Raw genomic sequence first — 26,759 nt, 5'->3', positions numbered from 1 at the left:
AACCATCCACTGGTCCACTGAAAAACTTCAGCACAAGAACAAAGAGAAAATTCTGAAAGTTTCCAGGGGCAAACCACCTACAAGGCACTAGAATCAGAGTGGTAACACACCTTTTATCAGTGGCAGAGGTTAATAGAAATTAAGGTTTCTGTTATTCTGGGGGAAAATCATTTCTAATCTAAACTTTTATACACAGCTGAATTACTAAACGCAGGACCAGAGGAACAGCATTTTCATACACCTAAGCATGCTTATGGGTTACTTCTTATACATACTTTCTTAGGAAGTGACTGAAGGAGATACTCCTGCAAAATAAGAGAATATACCTAAATTTAAAAAGAAAGGATAGGAAGAGAGGGAGGGGAAAAAAACAGAATCCAGAAAGCTAGATCCAACCAGGATAAAAGTTGGGAACAGAGCTTTATACACAGGCCAAAAATCACAAAAGGCTAAAAGAGAAAAAAGTCTTTGGGATAACAAAAAATAATTCAAAGAAGAAATAAAATGAGTAAAACTTTGAAAAAACTTGATTATAGGGTAAAGGCAATGACTAGAGTGAAAAATAACCTATTTAAACTTGACAAAAGGAACATTCTACTCGAAGTGGCAGAGAAGGCATGACTTTGAACTCTGGGCAAGGTGGCTGTCTTTAGTGGTCAGCTCCATCCTAGCACTTGCTCTCAATGGATCTTGGTTGAGAAGTAAGCAAACGACCCTACCCCGATTCCTTTGCCAGCTCCCTGGAAGGAGACTGGAAAAAAGGGGAAGGGAGAACCTACTGACCTGCTTCTGTCAGCATTCACTGGCACTGAAGGCAGCAGCCCCAGAATGACAGCGGGGCTCTTTAGGGCAGAGCCCCCGGGGGGTGGCTGCTGGCAGGCAGGGGCCCACCGGAGGCAGCGGCAGCTCGCTGGACCTCTCACCCTTTTGGTTTCTTGTTCTCACAATGTCTTTGTAAGCAATTCCATGTATTAAGTCCCTATGTGTTAGAAAATCAGAGTGATTTCTTTTCACGTCATAAAAAAGGAAATACATTCATTTCCACTAATCTAAACAACAGTTCAGTAAGAAAAAAAATTTGAGTATTTTTCACCATTTAAATCAACCACTATGGAAAACAAACAAAAAAAAAAACAAAAACCCTGTTTAACAAACAGCATGTAAGTGTAAACAGAGTTGAAAATATTAAAGTTAGAGCTAATGTAAAGAAGTAGATGGAAGACCTGGAACTCTAAAGTTTACATCTTTACGAGAGTTAAGAAACACTGGGCCATCCCTAGCAGTTCAGTGGTTAAGACTCCATCTCCCAATGCAGAGCGTGTGGCTTAATCCCTGGTTGGGGAATTAGGATCCCACATGCTGCTCAGCATGCCCCCAAATAATCAATTAACTCAAAAATAAAAGAATTAAGAAATACTATGTGAGGGTTATTAGAATAAAGGGAAGATTAAATAGAGAGGCATGATAAATGAGGAACTAACAATAATAGTTTTATCTATGATAAGAAACTAGAAGAAAGAACAGACAGGCACAGAGAAATTGGTGAGCCACATTCTCATGATATTAGCAACTCACCTAAAGTTAACTAATAAACATCAACATAAACATGTTACTCTCAGATTTGAGGATTATCACAGGATAAATTAAAAGAAACAAAAAAAGAAAGGTTAAAAGTGGTTGCCTTAGACCTTGGGAGATATCACAGGTTCATTTCCAGGCCACCACAATAAAGCAAATATCGCAATAACAGAGTAGGTGACAGGCAGTGGTTGCCTTTAGGGAATAAAACTGATAGAAACAGGTGATGGAGAAGTGACTTCCATCATAAGCTTTCTAAAATTACTTGATTTATTTAATCTGAAACAAGGTTTACCTTAATAAATTTTATTTTAGTCATCTAATAGAAAAATGTTTAATAAAACAGAAAAATATTTAGGATGCACTAATTATAAGGTATAGACATATTCATTGATTCTGACCTAATTAAGAGGATTTGAAAATCTTTCGAGTTAATAGAAAACTGCAAAATTATTATGCATTGCACAAATCAGGTAATTAGTTCCAATACTAGTAAACAAATCTCATGAATCTATCTGTTCTGAGGATAAGATGCCTCTGTTGGTTATTTTAACTAGTTATTTTTAGATTAAGTAGCTCTGTTCACAATAAGAATACAGAGTATCATTAGACTTCAAAGTGTAAAATTAAATGGTATATTTATTTGCACTAATTACCATGAATATTACAGGTTATGCTTTTCAGAACTTCATAGTCACGCACAAATTAATTATGTAAAATAAGCAATATCCTTTTAACTGGTCTTCCATTAGAGAGGGTAAAAAGCCACACTGATTTCTCAAGATTTACCTTGATATGGGATAAAATTTTAAAGCCACGAAAAATGGTTTGGGCAGCACTTACATATCTAAGGGGCTGAAAGGTGTGAAAACACTTTGATTTTTATAAAATAATCAGTCTTCATGAGAAGAAAAGATCAAAGAAATATTCCAAAAGATTTTGTTTAGTTTTTACATTTGTCCCTTGACATGATTGATTACTTCCAATTTTCTTTTATATGGAGCACACCTTCCTTAAAAAAAAATTACAATTCTTTCAAACACTTTTTCACTGATTCACAAACTCTTTTGTGAATTTTCTTTTTCAGTCAACCTAGTACTTACCATTTCTATAATAATGAACTAGAGCATGTGAGCAAATAACCAGTTCTTAAAGAATCATGAAATTGTGAAAAAAATAAGTATGAAAATTCCCTTAACATCTCATCCAGGTAGCTCATACCTCACACTGGTAGCTCTATAGCTGAGATGAGAGTAGATGTCCTCCAGTGAGGTTAGTAGCATTAGGCAACACTAAATAACAACTGGGTCTGTATCTCTTCTTTATTCCACTATCACAGGTAAACATCCATCTAGGATACCCATTATTATACTCCTAAAATCAAAATGAGCACCCATATTTCATATTGAATATCAAGTAATGCTCCTAAGCAGTTCTTGTTACCTCTCCTTATTTATCGTGCTTTGTACTATACACAATTTTACTACATCTCTTACTACATCTTAAAGCCGCTTCAAGGTCAAGAATTGTATTTTGCTTTCCTACAGTGTCTTATATTGTCTTTGAGATCCTCTAATTCCTAAAGTAGCTTCACAGTTATTTAGTAAAGCAATAAATACTATTTATTCAAAGATACAGATTTTGCCATTAAGTGAAAGTGAATGTCGCTCAGTCGTGTCTGACTCTTTGTGACCCCATACAGTCCGTGGAATTCTCCAGGCCAGAATATTGGAGTGGGTAGCCTTTCCCTGCTCCAGGGGATCTTCCCAACCCAGGGATCAAATTCAGGTCTCCTGCACTGCAGGTGGATTCTTTACCAGCTGAGGAAAGCCCATTAAGTCAAAGGGGCAAGGCAATTCCAATTACCATCACAAAGCGATTTGAGGGAAACCTGATAGTTTTCTATAGTTTATAACAGAAGAGTATATATCATGTCCATTTATATGGAGGATCAGGTGGTTTTTTATCACTGTTACTATATATATATGTAATATATATAAGGAAACAATGGAAACAGTGAGAGACTTTATTTTGGGGGCTCCAAAATCACTGCAGATGGTAACTGCAGCCAGGAAATTAAAAGACGCTTGTTTCTTGGAAGAAAAGCTATGACCAACCTAGACAGCAAATTAAAAAGAAGAGACACTACTTTGCCAACAAAGGTCCATCTAGTCAAAGCTATAATTTTTCCAGTAGTCATATAGGCATGTGAGAGTTGAACTATAAAAAAAAGCTGATCACCGAAGAATTGGTGCTTTTGAACTATGGTGCTGGAGAAGACTCTTGAGAGTCCCTTGGACTATAAGGAGATCAAACAGGTCAATCCTAAGGGAAATCAATCCTGAATATTCATTGGAAGGACTGATGCTGAAGCTGACACTCCAATACTTTGGCCACCTGATGCGAAGAGCTGACTCATTTGAAAAGACCCTGATGTTGAGAAAGATTGAAGGCAGGAGAAGGGGATGACAGAAGATGAGATGGTTGAATGGCATCACTAGGATAACCATCTATCAGCTGGATGACTAGATGGACATGAGTCTGGACTTGATGGACTCCAGTCAGTGTGGGAGCTGGTGATGGACAGGGAAGCCCGGCGTGCTGCAATCCATGGGGTCGCAAAGAGTCGGACACAACTGAGCGATTGAACCAAATGTATAAGTATATATCACTTAATATATATTTTTATATATAAATATATTTTATCACTGTTAATATATATTTTCTCATATATTTCACTTCTATAGCATAGCTCTATTTAAATACATATATATTTAGGAATATTAACAAAAGGGATTTTTATTAATGTTTCAAAGTTTCAAATGCTCACTACCCCTAGAATATGGACAACCTCAAATTTTAACCAGGGATTGTGCTTATGTTTGCAACACAGGTTTTACCTGTGTATGTTCTGTTTGGCTCTAAGAGTTTTTGAGCCAAATTTGGTAATGAATTCAGTTGATTTTCTATTCTTAAGTAGCATTTCAGAGATAGTATCTTTGTTAATAAGTAGTAACTCTCATATTAATAAGTAGTTTAAGAAATTAATATTTAAAGGTCCTTTTTATCCTTTGGTAAATCCTAAAGATGTGACTAACTGACATCTATTTCAAAAGCTTGACTTTAAAATATCAGACTGCTTCTGTCCTATGCCCACTTTTATTTTTATACAGTAACTACCCCACAACCTAGGAGGATTTTGAATGGATTCTGGGAAACTAAACGACGATTACCAAGTGAAAACGACTGCCCATGGAGTCTTACACTGTGGCAACAATAACACTTATTGAACATCATGCTAACAACCATTTTATACGAATCTCCTTTAATCAAGTAATGGACAAACCCTCATCTATATCTTTAACTCAATGGCTGGCTAAACATTGCTCTTGGCGAAGGAAATGGCAACCCACTCCAGCATTCTTGCCAGGAAAATCCCAAGGACGGAGGAGCCTGGAGGGCTGCAGTCTATAGGGTCGCAAAGGGTTGGACAGGCCTGAGCAACTACACTTTTGGCTTTGAAACACTGCTCTGGTTTAGATCACTGATTTTTAAACCGTGTTCATTCAACAGGGCACTAAGGGCAGTGGTTCCTGGACTTGGTTAGAAATCAGAAGTAGCTGGGGTGCTTCTGAAAACCAAACTCTCAAAGCCAACTAAAGCCTACTGAATTTGGATGTCTGGATTTATTTTTTTTTTAAATAAAAGCTTACTATGATGGTAATAGGGGCTTCCCAAGTGACTCAGTGGTAAAGAATTCGTCTGCCAACGTGGGAGCCACAGGGTTGGGAAGATGCCCTGGAGGGGAGTATGGCAATCCACTCCAGTTTTGTGCCTGGAGAGTTCCATGGACAGAGGAGCCTGGGGGACCACAGTGCATGTGGCTACAGACAGTGAGACGTGAGTGAGCCGCCAAGCACGCGTGCACACATGCTGGTGCCACCGCCACAGTGGTGGAGGTGGAACTGTTAGCCGTTCAGTCTTGTCTGACTCTTTGTGACCCCCACGGACTGTGGCCCACCAGGCTCCTCGGTCCATGGAATTCTCCAGGAAAAAGTACTGGAGTGGGTTGCCATTCCCTTCTCCAGGGGATCTTCCCAACCCAGGAGTCTCCTGCATTGCAGGCAGATTCTTTACCGTCTGAGCCACCAATGTAACCCAAACATCCAGCGTCATTTGGGACGGGCTATCCTAAAAAGTTCCATGGTGACCTTAAGAGGCCATCCAGAATACAATCCCGCATGCTGCTCCAAAATGTTCAACAACCGAAGCAGCCCCACTTTTGTCTATTTCAAACAACAGCAAGATTTGAGCTTACAGAAGGAGTAAGAGTAAAATGAGTTCCACTACTTTCTTTTTTTAACCAATTTACTGCCAGATATCATCAACTATAGGTTTAGATCAATAAACAGAGTTTCTGATCAACTTCTAACCACTCCTTGTTTGTCTCCCTTCTCCATGAAGGGAACATAAGAAAGGAACACAGGAGGTACAGCTTTCTTGTGTTTCTCCCAGATGCATAAAAACTGGCCTTGCATCCTCACAGTATTAACAGTGCTAATGAAACTGGTAAAAAACAGGACTGGAGTCTTCAAATGATGGAACCTGGTTTGGGGTTATCGTCAGAAATATGGTGCTAAGTTTTCATTAAGTTCCTAAATGAGCTAACTATATAATGAAGAAAAACAATGTTAAATCATATCCTAGAAGCCCAAACTCTAAAACACAGAACAATGAAGGGGGAAAAAAAGAAAGCTACAGAAGACCAGAGTCATACTGTCAATTTTGCCTCTATCTAGTCACAAGATTAAAGCAAATATTTTATTTTCTGGGTTCCACCTCCCTCAAACATATCCACAAACTAAGTCTCCCTAGAAGAGTTCACAAATTAAAAATCCTTTCCAGGTATAGCTTTATTTACAGGGTGAGTTTCTAAATATTAGATACAATGTTATGGCCCTAATGAATACTTACTAGGAAATAAGACATATGTAAATTATTATTAAACACAATATTCAGTCAAAGTTGTTATAGATCATAAAAGAAAAGAAACTACTTACTTTGTGATCAAAAGAAAATTAGGGCTAAACAGAAATTTATATCTGCTCTGATATCTTCCCTCAAGAGGAACTAAAAAACAGCTAAGTGAACAAATCTAAATTATAGCAATATAACATCACTGAATTGTTAATAATTTGACTTACTTATTCTGTTCCTAAACAGCATAAAACATCATCTGTTTGCAGTTCATTGAAAATTATTCCAGAGATATCTAAAACCTCTTTAATATTCTTCCCAGTATATAAAACTTTTCTAGTGTAGCATCTCATTATCCCATCCACACTATTCCTGTCTGAACATTCAGTTCCACTCACTGGAATAAACATCTGCTACAAACATTATTAACGAGATACGTATCAAAGGATCCAAGCAAGTTACTAACTACCTGGGGTAATTACAGTGTTGTGTACAAAACGCATTAGAGCAGTAACTATGTGCAGAAGCTCCCCAAACATATTACAGACAGCTTATCTACACAACAGCTATTTCTACGAGTCACCAAGTATTTGTCAGGACAAGTGCAGCATGACCACATGTCCAGCACTCAATTATAACAAAGGCATAGGGCACTTTTATGAGAAAAAAAATACAATTTACATTTCAAATGTATATATTTAGTGAATTGCTTATATAAAAACTCAAAACAAGGAGCTAAGCAATAACTACAATGAATTGTGTATTCAATTTTTCTTAAAGCAAGAATGCTTGTATATATATGTGTCTTACATATACATACATTATATATATATACACATACATATAATACACATACATAAGAAGTATGTGTGAGAATATCAGTAGCTATCTTTTACTGAATGTCCACTGTATGCTTAATTGTTTGGATTTACTTTATTTAATCCTTTTACAGCAAATCTATTGGGTAAAAGATTGCCATCATCTTACATAAATCCAAACATTTTTCTTACGGTCATCTAGCTTTACCCTACCCAATGTGTCATGTTCTTTGAACTATATTGCTGCTGCTGCTGGTTAAATGGTTTACATTTTTGTTTGAAAATTAATGTGACAGAGAGTTGTCAAATTTAAAATCTCAAAAATTTCACAACCATCTCAAGTGTTCCCATAACTTTCATGCGAAGACATTTGCAGCTTTTCAATGATTAACTGATCCAATAAACATTTAATGAGTGCCCTTCATGTGCAAATATTCATTGGAAGGACTGATGCTGAAGCTGAAACTCCAATACTTTGGCCAGCCGATGCGAAGAGCTGACTCACTGGAAAAGACCCTGATGCTGGGAAAGATTGAGGGCAGGAGGAGAAGGGGACGACAGAGGATGAGATGGCTGGATGGCATCTCCGACTCAATGGACATGGGTTTGGGTGGACTCCGGGAGTTGGTGATGGACAGGGAGGTCTGGCGTGCTGTGGTTCATGGGGTCACAAAGAGTCATACACGACTGTAACTGACTGAACTTAACTGGACATGCCAGGCACTATTCCAGGCACTGAGGACACAGTGGTTAAAAAAACAAAAGTCTCAGTTATAAGATTTGCTTTCATTACAGCTATCAATTCATTAAAAGACTTTTGCTTGTCTATTACAAATTATCTCCATAGCATTACATACTTCTTATGGCAAATATACTTTATTTTCTTTTACTTCATTATTGGCATTACAATAGCAGTTATAAAAATATGAACAGTAAAATCAAGTTGTACCCACTCCATATCTCCATAGGTATCTTTTAAGGTCACCACAAAGTTAAATGTAGATGAAGACAGCATGATAAAAAAAGATATAATTATCACTTTGACATTCAAAAACTGTCATAAAAATCAAATGCAACTTACATCATCTTCAAAATAATCTTTAAAAACTAAAATATGCAAACAGGATCGTAAAGAGATTATTTTCTTTCCCATTTTTACTGCAGCATTATTTATAATAGGTGAGATATAAAAATAACCTATCCACCAACAGATGAATAAAAATGCTATATGTAAGTGTATATACATATAAAATGTATATTATACACACACACACAGAGGAATATTATTCAGCCATGAGAAAGAAGAAAACCCTGTCACTCGGGACAACATGGAATTTGAGGACATCAGTTAAGTAGAATAAGGAAAAAAAGACAAATGGTATCACTTATACATGGAATCTAAAAAAACGAAACTCACAGAAAGTGAAACTGGAATGGTAGTTACCACGGGATGAGAGGACGGGAAAATGAGGAGACACTGATCAAAGGACACAAGCTGCCAGTGATAAGACAAATACGTCCTGAGGGTCTAATGCACAATATGCTGATCACAGTTACTACTGTACTTACATACTTGAAAATTGCTAAGATGATAGATCTTAGATGTTCTCACCACCAAAAAGAAAAGGTTATTATGGAAGTGATAGAAGTGCTAGTTAACACCATGGCAGTAACCATTTTGCAATATATGTGTATCAAATTAACAATCTGAACACCTTAAACCTGCATAATGCCATGTCAAATTGTACCTCAACAAACTTGGAAAAAAACTAAAATATACATATATGTACATAGGAAAGTGAAAGTGAAGTCACGCAGTCACGTCTAACTCTGCGACCCCATGGACGGCAGCCTTCTAGGCTTCTCCGTCCATGGGATTTTCCAGGCAAGAGTACTGGAGTGGGCTGCCATTTCCTTCTCCAGGGGATTTTCCCGACTCAGGGCTCAAACCCGGGTGTCCTAATTGCAGGCAGACTCTTTACCTTCTGAGCCATGAAGGAAGCCCCACATGTGTGTGTATATGTCACACACATACATGTGTGTTCATGCTAAGCTGCTTCAGTTGTGTCTGACTCTTTGTGACCCTATTGACTGTAGCCTGCCAATCTCCTCTGTCCATGGAATTCTCCAGACAAGAACACTGGGGAAGGCTGCCGTGACCTCCTTCAGGGGATCTTCCTGACCCAGGAATCGAACCTGCATCTCCTGCATTGCAGGTGGATTCTTTAACTGCTGAGCCACCGTGGAAGCCCATACACATACTACATACACTCTAATTATTCTAAAATATTTTCTTCATTATGAAAAAATTAATGACTTCTATATTAATATTTGTTAAAGTAGTTATTTCAACTAGTATAAAATTTGCTGAATGAATAAATACATATATAGCAAAGCCATATAAAAGTTAAATGGTATTGAGGAAGCATAAAATTTTTACTAATCAGTATTTTTAATCTTAGGAATATGAAACGTGAACCTAAGCTCTGTTTTAAGAACAGAACCTTAAGAGTGGATAAAATCACAAAAAGTATTAGTAAGGATTAACAGAAAAAGAAAAACTATCGAAGGAATAAAATATAGAATGAATCAGGGGAGTTGGTAATTTTTAGATTATAAACTTATAATACATCTGTTAATTTTAGAAGTGCCCAACAACCATTAAAGACAAGGTGGTGGGCAGCAGACATGCCAAAAAGTATAATATTATTAAGAAAAAGTACTTTCAGATTTAAATCTGGTATAGATTCATGTCAAACTAACATAAAACTGAAACCAAATATTTAGAAAATGAAAGAGATAACTGTAGTAGACAACTAAGAACACTAACAAAACAAAAACTATACAATACATGGAACAGGCTTATTTTGCTGGTCATGTCACTCCCCAAAGTGCAAACGTTCTCTCACAACAAAGCAATATTCTTCAAGCATTCGTGTTATTTAGTATAACTTTTTTTTCAGAAGTCTAACTTACCGAGTACCATCTGCTTTCCAGCTTACTTTATATGGCTTCTGTTCCAAAAGTTTAATGTTTTGCTTGTCCATGGAAACAGGCTGTGCTCCAGGGAATCCAGACCTTAACGAAGATCACTGTATCACTATTATGCTTGGTATCCATACAAAGCAATACATGTCTTAAACCAATCTCACAGGAGTCACACATGTAGCACAATGGTCTCCCAATCATGAAATTAACATCAGTTGGAGTAATACAAGCTTTCACAAGAATGCTAACAAAACGTTATTATTTTCTTGACATTTTAAAATGTGAGTTAACAAGATCCTAAATGCCACTATGAATTATGACTACTGGGCTAATTTTTAAATATTAACATACATGATCTAAATAGTAAAGCACATATATTTTACAAGCCTTTTACTTCAGGAAGAAGGTTAAGTCTTGCCTTAATTATCTTACATACTTCTCCATCATGACACTGCCAATTTGGCATAACTCTGCAGAGTTGGCAAGTTTCTGCTCAAAAGATGCCCAGAAGTGACAAAGTAGGAGAAATTTAGGTCGAGATTAAGGTACACTGGCAAGGATCTAACAGAACACTAAAACTGACATCACTTCATCATCATTTGCAACTTTCAGTTAAAATTATTTCTAGTTGATTGATCTGTATGTACCAGTTCAAAAGTTCTTTGTACTAGGAATTTTTAACAATAACCCTATTTCATCATGTTCTAACTGTATGATCGTTTTCTGCCACAGATGACAAAGCCCAAGACCTGAGGGCAACAGGTAAGCATCAGGAACTCTCTCCTGAGCACTCTGCCATGAAACGTCTTATGAGTGTCTTCACGTCATGGGAAGGGGTAGAGTCTATGTAAAGCTGATTCTTCTAGATTTCTGGTGACAGAAAAACTGGAAAGTGAGGCTCATTCAAGTTTCACCTCTTCTTTCTTAATAAAATCATAATGGCAACAAAACGCTAATCAGCAACAGTAGAATCAAACCCACAAACCAAATACCAGAAAGTAACAACAGTAATTTTCTATTCCTCTAGACAAGACATGTGAGTCACCTAATTTTGACTCAAAAGTCTAGTTATTACACTGTTTATCTTGAGAAAAATCTGATAAAACTTTTGCTTGACAAAGAACTCTAAGTAAACACAGAAACTTCATGGAACAAAGAAGCTATGTCACTGTTTGCATTAATGTTAAGTACTGCAGAGTAAGAATAAATTTTACTTAAAACGGTAATTAAAAGTTAAAACGCTTGTTACCCTTCCCAGCCACAGAACTGATGACACTTCTGCTGCACTTCCCCTAACTTGGGTTGCGTTGTTACTTGAGTTACACCTTTAACAGTTACACCCTCCAAAAAAATAGCACCCTGAAAATAAAAGGAAAAGAAAAATACATTAGAGTTCAAGTCCATCTACAAAGACTAGATGGAATGACAGATTCATTTATTTTCAGAAATCTGAGTAAATATATGCAACAAACAGTCAGCTACAGGAGGTTCTATAGACTTCTCTGGGATTGTACACTAGTTTTCCTTAATCCAGCATATGATTTTCAATGTACATATACAGCCCAGTGTCTATATCATGCTATCAAAGCAACCATGGCCACTACTCAGCAATCATAACAGCAATAATAACTTACCTATCATTTCCTGAAAGTCAGGCAAAGTACCTGGCATTTTACAGTTTCTCTAACCTTTATAACAATTCTGAAAATCAGACTGCATTACATTTATTTCATAAATGAACAAATGAGGCATAAAGATTTTATACAATCTACTCAAATGGTAAAAACAGAATTTGAACCCAGGTCTAAACTGTACCAGAGAAGGCAGTAGCAACCCACTGCAGTACTCTTGCCTGGAAAATCCCATGGACGGAGGAGCCTGGTGGGCTGCGGTCCATGGGGTGGCTGAGAGTCAGGCACGACTGAGTGACCTCACTTTCACTTTTCACTTTCACACACTGGAGAAGGAAATGGCAACCCACTCCAGTGTTCTTGCCTGGAGAATCCCAGGGACAGAGGAGCCTAGTGGACTGCCATCTATGGAGTCGCACAGAGTCGGACACGACCGAAGTGACTTAGCAGCAGCAGCAGCTAAACTATACCATTCACCAATGATTCTCACTGAAGAGGATGGGAATTTGTGTCACTGATGGAGCTTGGATTTTGAGATACACACCTACAATATATATCTTTGTAAACTAGAATAAGACTATAACAGTAGACAAAATGGCTAAGCTATACTCATTGGATGTATCAACATAAAAACTAAATATTACTCATCACTGAATTTTTTTTATACAAAAGCTTTTGGTTTATGTTTAACAAACATACACGGGATTCAGTAAAGGTTACTAACTGAATGAGATCTAATGCATACATTCTCCACTGCTTTGACACACTCAACTTCTAAATGATTTCCAGCTAACTAGTTAGTATTGAACACTTCGTACTTTTTGTTGCTTAGTCGCTCAGTCATGTCCAACTCTTCTGCAACCCCATGAATTGTAGCCCGCCAGGCTCCTCTGTCCATGGGATTTCCCAGGCAAGAATACTGGATTGGGTTGCCATTTCCTTCTCCATCATCCCTGAAGTTTTAATCTAAATCCTTTAACTCAGAACTACAGAAAATGTATTATTGTATTTCATAGCAAATATACTTTTAAAATATCACAGAGAAGTGAAGCAGATGGAGAATATATGTATCAAATAAATAAAGAACACTCCTGGAAATTTTAGACACTAAAAAAATAGCCTAGATTTATGTTACAATTACTTTGCAACCCGTAAGAGGGCTGGCATCAGTCTCAAGAAAACCCTATAAAACAACTCTAGTTGTTAACGTAATTAAGGAATAAAAAATATGGTCTACAAACTGCAATGACCAACCTTCTGGCAAAGACTTGGCAACCTGAACTATTTGGGAAGGGAAAAAAAGAACACAATGTTTAGTACATATACATCTAGCAGAGTCCTAGGTCAAATCTAGAAGAGTCCTAGGTCAATCCAGCAGACACTGATCCTACTTTTTGCTCCTAGTTCTGAATCATATTTTACAGTTATTTAAAATGTCATCTACTTCGTTTTCCTTCAAGGGAGGTTCCATGAGCCAAAGGATCAAAGAGTACCATTCCTCTCCTATTATACCATAACCTCTCTTTATCAGTCAATGAAGTTTCTGTTTTGGAATCATTTCTCCATTAAATATAATAGCTAAAGAGAGTATTTTCAAAGGAAAACTTAACCAGGTGGTTGTTTTTTCAACATATTTAGTTACTGAGATACTCAAATAATTTCAATATCCTGATAAAATTATATCTTGTATATATTAATTAAAAAAAGAAAGCATTTTTACTCTGAAAGTACTAATAGCATAGAACTTTTGTAAGTTTTACATGAAGAAGGTATTCAGCTTCACTTATGAGCATGTATTTCCTAAGCAAAGGCAAAAAAATCAATGATAATTTCTGAAAAGCAAAAGTCAAATTAGCATAATTAATCCTAAAAACACAAACACTACATTTGAACAAGCTAAATTTTTTAATTGGATGGAATAAATAAATATTGAGCCTCAGTACAGATATAGAGAATTAATCACTCTTGGCTCTCTGCTAACTATCTTCAATCTCAACTAAAATAAAAGCAAAATGAAAGTTTTCTAACCATGAGCTTGCCAATTAATTACATCCACACGTGTCATGCCTGTCAACCACACTGTTGACATGACCCAAAATTCCGCTCTCCAGTCACCTGTCCTCTCTGATGGTCTTGTCCTCACTGCTCCTAAGCCCCTTCTTGGTCCATCTTATCACTGATCACCTTTCCAGTGTAAACGCTGGAATCTCTTTCTCATAAGTAACCTTCCCTGTAAACTCAACCTTTTCCACCAACACCCTGTACCCTGTCTTCACTGGAATCTAACTCTCTACCAAGAAAACCACTCGCTTTTCTCTTTAGGGAGAACCACGCATTCTCGCACTGCCCGAGTCCCGTGGGGTAGTGTAAACAATTCTCTTATATCCTCACTGCTCTCCTGGCCTCTTTCTAAAGCTCCTCTTCCATTCAGGCCAACTCATTCAGACATTAGCAGTCAACCAGACATCAGGTAGGGGAGATATCCACTGTGGCTGCTGCATAACAGTTCTCTTTTTGGATGGGAGGCCTTCCCCACCCACAAGGAAATAGGCAGCTGAAATTTACTGAGGAAAAATCACAATCTCAGCGCGAAGGATGAGATCTCCCTGCTCCTGTTAAAGACCTATTTCTATAGGTTCGTGAACTCCATTTCCTTCAGTCGCCTCAGAAATTGCCCTACCATTTCTTCCTCTATGATTTCAGGCATTTTCAACTTCATTGATTCCAGTAGTTCCTTATCCGCAAGTAATAACTATGCTTGAGCTTATTCCATACTAAAAAGCCTTTCCTGAATATGTCTGCATCAAGCAATCACCCTCAGTCTCCCTTTTTGATCACAATTAGACTGCTCAAATAGTGTGCACCAGTGTGTAGAAAAGAGTCAACGCAACAGGACTGCCTGCCAGGCGGGCCTCTAGATGGCATCTGGGAAACGACTTTCACCATTCTGTCAACTGATGAGGCTGGGTCATCATGCCTAAACTACCTCAACAGACAATAAAACTTACGCTGAACAAATGCTTTGCTTCTGGGATTCTGGAAAACTGATCCATGCGCGGTACATGCAGTCTGCATGACCAACCGTAAATAAAAGCCTTAGGCGCTGAGACCCTAACAAGCTTCCCTAGACAGCAACCTCACACATACGCGGCTGCATTTCCACTGCTGCGGGAACAGGGAGCTCTACGCGACCCCTCATGGGAAGGAGAGCATAAGGCGGCCTGCACGTGGACGCCTCAAAACTCCTCTTTTTTCCCTTTTGATCTGGATATTCTTAGTACATTGCCGCACTAAACCTTAGCTCTGAGAACAGCTGAGTACATGCTGAGTTCTAGCACATTTTCAAAAGCGGGGCGGTACTGTGGACCCTGAACACAACTGTCTCCTTTTTCCCACCTCCCATTAGTTTCCTAAGATCACTAGTCTGACCTGGCTCTGCTGTACCACAAAACAATAATCCTCAGAAAGACACTTCCTATCCTTACTATATTTGTTCCCTCTGTGACTTTTCATACTGTTAAATCATTCACACAGGTCACTACCTAAAAGTCTAAACTAGTCCTCATATTTCTTTGTCCTTTTGTGCAACATCCAGAAAAAATTTCTCAGCTGGATCCTCCAGTGTGATAATCTCCTCCAGGTTGCTAATTTCAGGCTGCTATCAAACCCACCTCCTGACTTTTTTCTTTATTATTATCATTTCCAAGTTCTCCAACTGGTTCTTCTTCATAATAGCCTGCCATTATTTTATGGCTTGATGCCCTGTCCTGTCTTCTAAAGAAATGTTCTGTTTGCTGCTTATAAACTATTCCCTCTGGTGCTAGCTAAAAGGAATGAGGTAGTTCTGTATGTACTAAGAAAAGATATCCAAGTGAGAAAAAAAAAAAGTTAACATTAAATACATTTATGTTAACAACGGATGGGGGAGTCAGGTCAAAACTGAATAAATGTATGTAAATGCATAAAAAAGTTAGTATCTAGCAGTATAATCAAAAAGTAGAGTGGAAGTGGGAATAGAGAGAGAACTTTAACCCTATACACTTTCAAATCTTCACATTTTTATTTTACAGAGAACTGACCTTTACGTCACTTGTGGACACTCTGATAGGTAACTAGACAGGTAAGTAAAAGGGAAGAAATTCTTTTAAGAAGATAAAAATGCTAGTGGTAGGGTGAAAACTGAAAGATTATTTGTTTCCAAGCTTTCTTTAATGTAAGATATTATTTTTATAAATAAAAAATATTTAACAATTTTAGTATTTACTAATTATGATCTGAAAAGAAGAAACACCTACTAAAGTACATAAGGCTTTAGAGTTTTCTTTTTCCATGACTCTACCTTTGGATGTATAAATACAAATATTCTTGAAAACCACCATGTCCTCAATGTCAGTCAGAAATGAAACCTAACAGCTCCTCCAAAAACAGAGACGGAAAGCTTGCTGCTTTCAGCAGTGGCAGACTAGCTTATTTAGACCAACTGTGCAGCCATGAGAAAACACTACACAACAAGTTAAAAGCACCTGTTTTAAGACATCAGAGAATTATAAAGGTGGTAAGGACCTGAAGCCAAGAACTCAGAAAGAATGGAATTCCAGAGAGATGTGCTAGACAGCTGGCATAATTTTTCTCCTCTAAGATTTTCCTCTATAGCCACTGTTTCAAAAATAGTAGCTGAGAGGGTAAGAAACTGAACAGAACTTTCAGCATTTCTTACAAGAATGGGAAAACAAAAACTAGAGTACCAGGCCATCAAGGAGGAGAGGTCCTGCTTAATTTTCCAGGCTTTCAGTTAGAATTCCCAGAGGGCCACAATCTAGGAATTCAGTTCAGTCGCTCAGTCGTGTCTGATTCTTTGCCACCCCATGGACTGCAGCACGCTAGGCCTCCCTGTCCATCACCAACTCCCAGAGTTTACTCAAACTCATGCCCATCGAGTCGGTGATGCCATCCAGCCATCTCATCCTCTGTCGTCCCCTTCTCCTCCTGCCCCCAATCTCTCCCAGCATCAGGGTCTTTTCCAATGAGTCAACTCTTCACATCAGGTGGCCAAAGTGCTGGAGTTTCAGCTTCAGCATTAGTCCTTCCAGTGAACACCCAGGACTGATCTCCTTTAGGATGGACTGGTTGAATCTCCTTGCAGTCCAAGGGACTTGACAAGACTTACAAGTCCAAGAGTCTCCTCCAACACCACAGTTCAAAGCATCAATTCTTTGGTGCTCAGCTTTCTTCACAGTCCAACTCTCACATCCATACATGACCACCAGAAAAACCACAGCCTTGACCAGACGGACCTTTGTTGGCAAAGTAATGTCTCTTGCTTTTTAATATCCTGTCTAGGTTGGTCATAACTTTCCTTTCAAGGAGTAAGCGTCTTTTAATTTCATGGCTGCAGTCACCATCTGCAGTGATTTTGGAACCCAAAAAAATAAAGTCTGACACTGTTTCCACTGTCTCCCCATCTATTTGCCATGAGGTGATGGGACCAGATGCCATGATTTTAGTTTTCTGAACGTTAAGCTTTAAGCCAACTTTTTCACTCTCCTCTTTCACTTTCATCAAGAGGTTTTTTAGTTCCTCTTCACTTTCTGCCATAAGGGTGGTGTCATCTGTATATCTGAGGTTATTGATATTTCTCCCGGCAATCCTGATTCCAGCTTGTGCTTCTTCCAGCTCTAGGAATTGGGGTGACCCAAAACCAGACTGACTCTCAAACTAAAGCCCAGTTTTTAACAGTTCAATTCTGGACTAAGTTAAGATTCTCTACTCCTATCCTGTGTAGGAGCAAAAGTAAATCTTCTCTGAAGGAAGTTACCAGGGTACAGAGCCTCAAATCATTTCCGTAATTTTACATACATAATGTCTCGCTAGCAGAAATACCCAGGTATGAAGAAAAAAAAAAAAAAAAAAACTACAATTGACTAGAAATCAAAAGGACACAAGGAGGAAAAAAAAAAAAAGACCCAGAGGATAGCTGCAAATTAGTTACCTCACATGGGCTTTCAAATAGGCTTAATAAATTAAAAAACCTAAATGACAAGATGCAAAATCCCAGTAGAGAACTGAAAGTTGCTTTAATACTCAAGCTGAAATTCCAGAAGTGAAAGTAAAATAATGGAAATTAAGAACTCAATGGATAAATTTAACAGCAGCACAAAGATAAAACAGAGAATTAAAACACTTGGTCAGAAAAAAATATCCAGACTGAAAAAATGAAGCAAAAGGATAGAAAATACTGAAAAGAACATAGACAACATTTTAAGAAATAATACAATATAAAAGGTCTATTGAGTAGAAGGAAAGAGATGAAAAAGATTATTTAAAATAATATTTGAAGAGATAATGGTCAAGAATATCTAAAACTGATAAAAGAAAAATCCAACCATAGACTCAAGAGTCACTGCAAGTAGAAAGCTGGAAAAATGCAAAGAAAACCACAGGTAGAAACATCATAGTACAACTGCTGAAAATCAAAACCAAAAAGAAATTACCTTCAAAAAAGCAACTTCTCAAAAGAAATGAATTATAGAATAACATCTTCAACATGCCAACACAGAAGTCAAGAATCTGGGTTTCGAAAAACAACTGTTCTTCAAAAAGATGGGGAAAATAAAGGCATTTTCACACAAATGTGAAATGTGTCACCTTAAAATACATAAAGCCAAATCTAACAGAACTGTGAGGAGAAGTAGGTAAATCCATATTCATCGTGAGGAATTTTTAAACACTCCTCTTAGTAACTGACGAAACGAAACAGGAGGAACCAGGTTTGGGTTTGCTTTTATTTTACGTCATTTTTTCCCCTAAAGAAACACACACTTCTCTGCTAGTTTCCTCTTAGGCCACTGGAGCTCTTTTGCAACAAAAAGGATTTAATGGTACTTTAAAACACTTTCTGCTGGCAAAGAAAAATAAATGCTGCAAACTTAACTCATTTTGTAAAATAGTAACTGTTTAAACTTTTATACTTTTAAATACTAGATCATAATTCAAGAACACATTAAGCATATGCTTCTAATTAATGTTATTCTCAAAAAATTCAGTTGAATTCCCTCATAAAAATTATATAACAGGGTAATCATCTATGTGTTATGCTAGTAGACTTTCTTTAGAATATGATACTTATTTTTCCAGGTTTGTGATTCAGTAATTTCAGATATCTAAATCCAGAAAATAAGTTAGACTAAAAAAAAATGTTATTTTTGAAATTAGTTTCATGTTTCAAAGCAATTTATATACTTGTTAGTGGTGGTAGAATGTTGAAGTTTGAAACGTGTACATATTAACACAATGTCTTCCAAACAAGAAACTTTAAGTCCCAAATAATTATATTTTATGATTTACATTTAAGGCATTTTTCTTCCCTGCCTGTTAATCAACACCTACTAAGAAATGAGTTATGAGGTTTACTGTTTACTACTCAAACATGGTATCCCACATACCTGAATGAACTTTATTAACAATTAATTACCACCACACTTTTCCTAACTTTCCCCTCTGACCTACAACATATACTTCTGTATGTACAGTCACAACCAGCATTTTTCTTCTCAACATATCTACTATCCCCCCTAATGTTTTTTGTTAGGTCTTGTACTTCTAAAAGATTAACAGGAGTTGAAGAAATTACTGAATTTCTTATTGAAGAAATAAGAGTCTTCTGAAATTCTTATTGAAGAAATAAGAGTCTTCTGAATTTCTTACGGAAGAAATAAGAGTCTTCTGAATTCAACTTTACAGAAAAATATGAAAATGCCACCAATGGAAAGGAGAATTTATGTATCAAGTTACTGTAACTATGGAATAAGTTTATAAAGCATTAGTAAAAATATTCACTTTATATTTAGTTGGAATCTCACAATCTTTTGCAAAGAAACAATAAATTCTCAATCTAACATCTAACAGCTCTTTGGTTTACCTAAGAAACAAAAACAGGATAAATTTATATAACTGAAAATTTTTTGTAGAAAAGGCAAAGATTCATGGCTATCAAGAATCTTCGGGAGGACAGGAAACTCTCCTCAATGCTTTGTGGTGACCTAGATGGGAACGGAATCTAAAGGGGGGATAACTGTATATGTATAACTGATTCACTTTGCTGTACAGAGGAAACGAATACAACATTATGAAGCAACTATGCTCCAATGAAAATCAACTAAAAAAAAGTCTTTGGGGGACTTTCCTGGTGGTCCAGTAGTTAAGACTCCACACTCTCACTGCCAAGGGCTTAGGTTCAATCCTCAGTTGGGGAGCTAAGATCCCACAAGCTACCTGGTGCAGTCAAAAAAGAGTCTTTGGGAATGACAGGAATAAAGAAATCTTACAAATCCAGCAAAACAAACATAGTCAACATTCTATTTGCATAAATCTCAATAAGTCTGTAGAGGAAAAACGTAAAGACTATAATAATATCTTTAAACATTACCAATTTTAAGCGTTCTTTTCTCCTTTTACCAAAGGAGGCGCTTGACCCAGGTTCTGATTCCTTTTTTCCATCCTCCTCCTCATCTTCATCTTCATCATCCTCAAAACACCAATCTGGCAATAGAGGTGGGGGTGGTGCTTCCTCTATATCACCATAGCGACGAAAAAGTTCTTTCAAGTAATCACCCTTATAAATTCCTGGTGGTCTGGCTTGAGCAAAAGTAGCAACTGCTGCTTCAATACTACGGAAAATAAACACCATGCAATTTCCTCACTACTCTCCATTTATAAAGATTTATCAAAATTCTCTTATTATATTTACAGCTATTATAATGAAGTATAACAGAGGTTTCATAAAATGGATACATCACAATCCCTACTCTCAAGGCATTCAATCTACTAAGAGACAAATCATTCTGAAACAGTTTTAACACAAAGTACATGGTATTTCCTAAACTCTAAAGGTAAATTGCAGTGAGTGTAATGAGGAGACCTGGGTGGAGTCTGTAAAGAATTAAAGTAAACCCTTAAAGGTTTAAACAGAAACTGGTGTTTACAGAAAACACCAGTCAAGGAAAAGCAACGTGAAAATAAAGTAAAAGCATGATGGTTTTTCAGGAACTTTCAACAGACCCAAGCGTTAAGAGCATAGGTCATCACGGCGAGGCTAAGCACAGGCTGAGTCTGACATGGCCGTCGACACAGTGTAGTTACCTTTTAGAGATCTGAAAGGGCAGAAGGGCAGAGGCAGAATGCATGCAGTAGAGAACCACAGAGGATGAGTGAACAGGGAAACATATCATCACATGTCTACTTCAGGTGATTATATTCAGAGAAGGACCTACTGCACGAAAGGCTTTGTAAACAAAAGACCTTTAAAGTAAATGAGGAAATTCAGTAATATCTCATTCTCTAATCTCTCAGAATCTAAAAAGACACTTTACAAGTTAACAGGTGCTCATAAAGACCTGATGATTGGCTTAAACAGAGTAACTCAGTCCCCAAAAACACCTTTATATTTAAGACTATCATACAAAGCATAACAGAAGTTTTATAAAATGGACACACCATAGTCCCTACTCTCAAGGCATTCAATCTACTAAGAGACAAACCATTCTGAAACAGTTTTAACATAAGGTACTTGATATTTATGGTATTTAAGCTTTTTCTAATAAAACTCAGCAGCTATTTTTTTAAAAGGTACTTAAAAATGAAAAGAAAAACAACAGTAGTAACCTCCAAGGTGAAAACATACACAAAATATTGGGAGAACTTGTCTCTGACAATTCTGTAAGATGTGAAAAAAAAATCTAGGAAAGAAAATGTATAGCATTTGGGATCCATAAGCACTCAATGTGCTCCTTTGTAGAAAACATCAGTAATGAATGGTATTCTAAAGATTAACCAAATCTAAAATAAAAACCACTGAAATCATGTTAATCATGACTTCACCAAAAGACCTGGAAATATAAAATGCTAAAATTGAAAAAAAATCAATAAAATTTTTATCAATTACTAAATACGTCTTCTTTCACTACAACAAGAAACAAATACCTCCAATCCATTTTCTCCACCAAGAAGGCACATATGAGGAAACCAGTGCGATTGAAACCATGGGTACAATGAACACCTAGGAAAAAAAGCAGTTTTCATCAAAATTACAAATCTCTTCGGAGGCCACATTTCACTTTAAAATTCCAACCTGCAAACAAAACATTTCAATCATTTTATAAAATAACCACATTTTTAAAATTTAGCCCTCTCATAACTATTAAACCTGTCAGCTTAAATTGCTTGGGATATAACTTACAGCACTAGCTAAAAGTTTAAATATAACATATTGATCTATTAATTACAACTGTTTCGAAGGTCTGAAGTTTTATTTCAAAACTAAAAGGCCCAAGCATTTTAAATAAGGAGAGATTTCATCAAAGACATAACTCTAAAAGACACACATAGACACCCACACAGGACATGACTGGATACAGAAACTGATGAACATACGGTACAGTAAAAACAAAACTACCTTACAGTTCTCTAGAAACCAACTGCCTGTATCTTTACATTAGCCTATCATCTTTCAAAATGGACTTTCAAAAGGAAAAATTGCTGAGAAAAATTTATTTTCAAGACATATTACAGGTAAGTATGGTCCTATCTTTATAATATGCAAAGTTACAAATAAGCTTCATAACTTCCAAAAATGATTACATTCTCAAATCATTTTAACTACTTTGAAAATGTAATAAAAACAACTTGGTGTACACTACGAAATCATCACGTTTTAGAAAATCCACTTCAATGGCAGTTCAACATAAAATAGAGAAGCAGCATCAATGAAGCAAGAAAACTAGTAAGGAAATCATCCCACTAATCTCTATGTGAGATTAGGGTTTGACTGACAAGGGTCCTGGTGATGGGAATAACACGGAGAGGCGGATGGAAGAAACATTTAAGGCAGAATCTGCAATCTGAGGGATGAATTACTGTCAACACTGATAGAAAAGATGTAGAAGGAGTCTTCGGTTCTGACTTGGATGACTAATTAGGCAGCGGTACCACCCACCAAGTTACGAAATACAGGAGCTTCTATCAGTCTACTTGGCAACACGATGAGCACAACTGGACGTGCAGAGTCAACACCGTGAGCACACCTGGACATGCAGACTTTAAGGCTCTTAACAGGAAGGCCCCTGGTGACCCAGCGGTTAGGATTCAGCACTTTCACTGCAGAGGCTTCAATTCCTGGTCAGGGAGCCATCCCTATGCCCAGTGGTGTGGCCAAAATACAGGGAAAAAAGGGGGTGGGGGGGTGTTTTCTTACGAGACTCAAAAATATTTGGAAATAGGGTAAACAGCTTCACAGACAGGTCCAACTGGAGTTGTGGATTCAAATGATCAGCATATAGTCAACTAAAGAAGGTGTCTGTGGCATGGATAAAATCACTAAAAAAGGGTAGAACAAAAGAACATAAAGATGGAATCTGAGGAAAACTAACCTTTCAAGAATAAGCTGAGGGGGTGAGAAGGCATAAAAAAAAGACTGAAAATGAGCTTTCATGGGGTCAAGAAAATAAAAAGAACATGAACATAGGGTCATGTTTACCAGGCAAAGAGGAAGTTCCAAGAACTGTTTAAATGTCACATAAAGGTTAGAACTGAAAGTCGCTGTTTGTTTAGGGGGAGGACTCCAGATTGCAATGAGGTGAATAGGAATAAATGGATTTGAGTATCAATCTTTTGGAAAGTGTGCTGGGAAGGGGAAGGGGACATATGAAACAGCAAGAAAAGGTTTTTTTTTGAGGGGGGGCAGAGTAATATTTTAATATAAGAGGCTTAAATACATTTATAGGCTGAGAAGGATCTGGTTAATTCACAGAGGTTGAAAGTAATAAGTAATAGAGAACAATGATATAACTGAAATGAACTTTCCTAAGAGATTTTAAAAAATAATAAAGAAATCAGCCTTGAACAAAAGAGACACTCCTTAGAAATAAAGGGGCTATAATCATGAAACTCTATAAATTCATCATCTCCAGTGCTCTGTAAGAAAAGGTGCCTCAAAAATTACGCAAAGATGTCAGTTTATATGAACAGACTTTTTTATTCAACATGTATCAACACAACATGTAAACTTCCTTTCTACTTTATATTTGAGACCAATTTAAGCAACAAATACTCTAATTTTTGGAGGAGGAAAGAGCAACTCACTCCAGTATTCTTACCTGGGAAAACCCAACAACAGAGGAGCCTGGCAGGCTACACAGTTCATTGGATCTCAAAGAGTCAGACGTGACTTAGAGACTAAACAACAACACTCTAACTTTAGATACGTTTCTCATCTACACGACTGCTGTTTTTGCATCTAAAGAGCAAATACTTTTACGAATAACATATGTAAGAATAATTACAATTAAGTGATTAAGTCATGTGATGAAACACAATTTAAGTACCAGTGCTCTTTTAATATTATTTGTTAAATAAGTGCATAATGTTTTACTTTATTGTTATACTTCAAAACATTAATAAATGACTAGATTGTTAAAGTAAGAAACATTATAAAAACCTTCAACAAAACAAATCTCTATAGAAAAATACGGAAGATTATGTATCTGATTTTTTTTTAAATTTCATTAAACAGGTATACTACAAGCCTAACCTCCTTTGTTTTCAATGTTTGGGGGGTGGGGAGGGGAAGCATTTGTTTTTTTTTTTTGTTTTTTTTTTCAGTTTTCCTCTGTTCATTATGAGAATGGGTCCATCTAGTGGCAAGGAAAGCACAGTTTATTAGTAAAGATTAGCTCTTGATTAACTATTTCAAGTCACTTCTTATTCAAATTTGTCATTTTTATTCTAAGCTAATATAAGGAAATAAATTTATACAGAATCTCAAAAAATACTAACATAATATATATTAAGGAAAAATGATAAGTCTTTTAAAATCTCAAATCAAGAAAGGAAAACAATCTCCCCAAGGAAAAAAAAGAAAATTGAGCTCTAACTATAGAAATAAACATACTGAAATCACTCTAAGTGTAAATTAGGAAGAGGTGACACCACAGAGCTGGTGGCAACATGGCTTTCTAAATACTGCCTGATCTCAAGATACACAACTTCCTTTCTGTCTCACTAGCTAGATAAATGAATTTTTAGTATCAAAATCGTCACCTGATGAGTCTAAATAAGTGATTCCTGACTGGGGGTGATTTTACCCACCCCCCTTCCCAAAGGACATCTGGCAACGTCAGGAGACTTTCTGTTGTGTTTTGGCTATGCTGGGTCTTCGATGCTATGCCAGCTTTTCTCCAGCTGCGGCAGGGGCTGTCTCTATGGCAGTGCTCAAGCTCCTCACGCAGCGGCTGCTCCGGCGGGGGAGCGTGCACAGCTTCAGCGGCTGCGGCGTGCGGGCTCAGCGCTTGCAGCCCCTGGCTTTAGAGCAGGCTGCCCTGCCTGGGGAGCGTGGGCACACAGCTTCAGCGGCTGCGGCGTGCGGGCTCAGCGCTTGCAGCCCCTGGCTTTAGAGCAGGCTGCCCTGCCTGGGGAGCGTGGGCACACAGCTTCAGCAGCGGCGTGCGGGCTCAGCGCTTGCAGCCCCGGCTTTAGAGCAGGCTACTCTGGCTGGGGAGAGTGGGCACACAGCTTCAGCAGCGGCGTGCGGGCTCAGCGCTTGCAGCCCCGGCTTTAGAGCACAGGCTCAGCAGCTGCGGCACACGAGCTTAGCTGCTAGGTGGGATGCGGGATCTTTCCGGAACAAGGATCACATCTGTCTCTCCTGCATGCCAGGCAGATTCTTCACCACTGCGTCACCGGGAAAGTCCCAGGAGACATTTCATAACTGCACAACTGGTGGGGTGACACTGACACCTCGCGGGCAGAGGCCAGAAATGCTGCTAAACATCCCACAGTGCACAGAAGAGTCCCCCAGAACAAAGAATGACCCTACTCAACGTGTCAATAGCGTTCAGGCTGACACACCTCTGGTCTAAAGGAGCAAAAAAAGAAAAATAAGAACAGCAAGAGGAAACTATGAATTATTAAGAACTTATTACATGCCAAGTCATCTTAAAATATTTTTATTTAATCAAAAGGAATTTTTTTTACCAAAATTCACATGTGCTGTTCATAAAAATATATATTCGAAAATCTGACCTAAAATAATTAGAGGCATTAGTTAAGTTATATATCCATTAGTCTACCATTTACCAAGAAATGAGTCATTTCTTTTACCAAAAAACAGACTTCTTTATTTCTCCAGCCCACAAAATTCTTATCCTCAACTTTCAGCACATGCAAACGAATGCACTACAGCTCCATACACAATCTCTTATTTGTAATTACAATTTAAAAAAAATCTTAAAAATTAAGATTTGGGGTAGATCATTTCGGGACAAAACCTGACCTGAACTGATGTGATGTTATTTATAGTCTATTTTTCTCACTTAGTGTGAATGAATATTCATTTATTTAACTGCAGAAATGTTCATGTGCTTAATTATAGAATGCTCTCTGTACCTAGATTATTTCTAAATACTATTTTCCACTTAAAGGAACCAAGTTCCTTAGAGGAATAACTGATCCCATGTCTGGAAAACATGTTATACCAGAAAACAATAAAACTATCAAAGACTGATGGGGTGCTATCATAAAGATACAGAAATCAACCTGAAGGAGTGCCCACTGGCCTAGGATAAAGCAATTTGGGCATAAGAATAAATATTGACTATAAATTATTTAAATATACCAACTACACAAAAATTAATGAGTTCAAACAGATACTCCAAAAAAAAAATAATAAGATTAATCAGTCACCACTGGATATTGGTAAGATACCAATACATTATTC

The 26,759-nt window shown here is 37.3% G+C and overlaps 1 protein-coding gene across 2 annotated transcripts in view; it reads right to left on the bottom strand.

Annotated features, from left to right (window-relative positions):
* Positions 1 to 26,759, bottom strand: part of RNGTT (RNA guanylyltransferase and 5'-phosphatase) — a 218,822-nt gene that overhangs the window by 170,163 nt on the left and 21,900 nt on the right. For both annotated transcript variants that reach the window (XM_065911584.1, XM_065911585.1), the window contains exons 5-8: positions 21,971 to 22,046; positions 20,418 to 20,658; positions 11,611 to 11,720; positions 10,350 to 10,451 (exon numbers count right to left, since the gene is read on the bottom strand). In XM_065911584.1, coding sequence (XP_065767656.1) covers positions 10,350 to 10,451; positions 11,611 to 11,720; positions 20,418 to 20,658; positions 21,971 to 22,046 — 529 coding nt within the window. The remainder of the gene's footprint in view (positions 1 to 10,349; positions 10,452 to 11,610; positions 11,721 to 20,417; positions 20,659 to 21,970; positions 22,047 to 26,759) is intronic.

The sequence above is a fragment of the Muntiacus reevesi genome, chromosome 19 (assembly GCF_963930625.1).
Source record: "Muntiacus reevesi chromosome 19, mMunRee1.1, whole genome shotgun sequence".
NCBI classification, from domain to species: Eukaryota; Metazoa; Chordata; class Mammalia; order Artiodactyla; family Cervidae; genus Muntiacus; species Muntiacus reevesi.
This window is presented reverse-complemented; position numbering and strand designations above follow the sequence as displayed.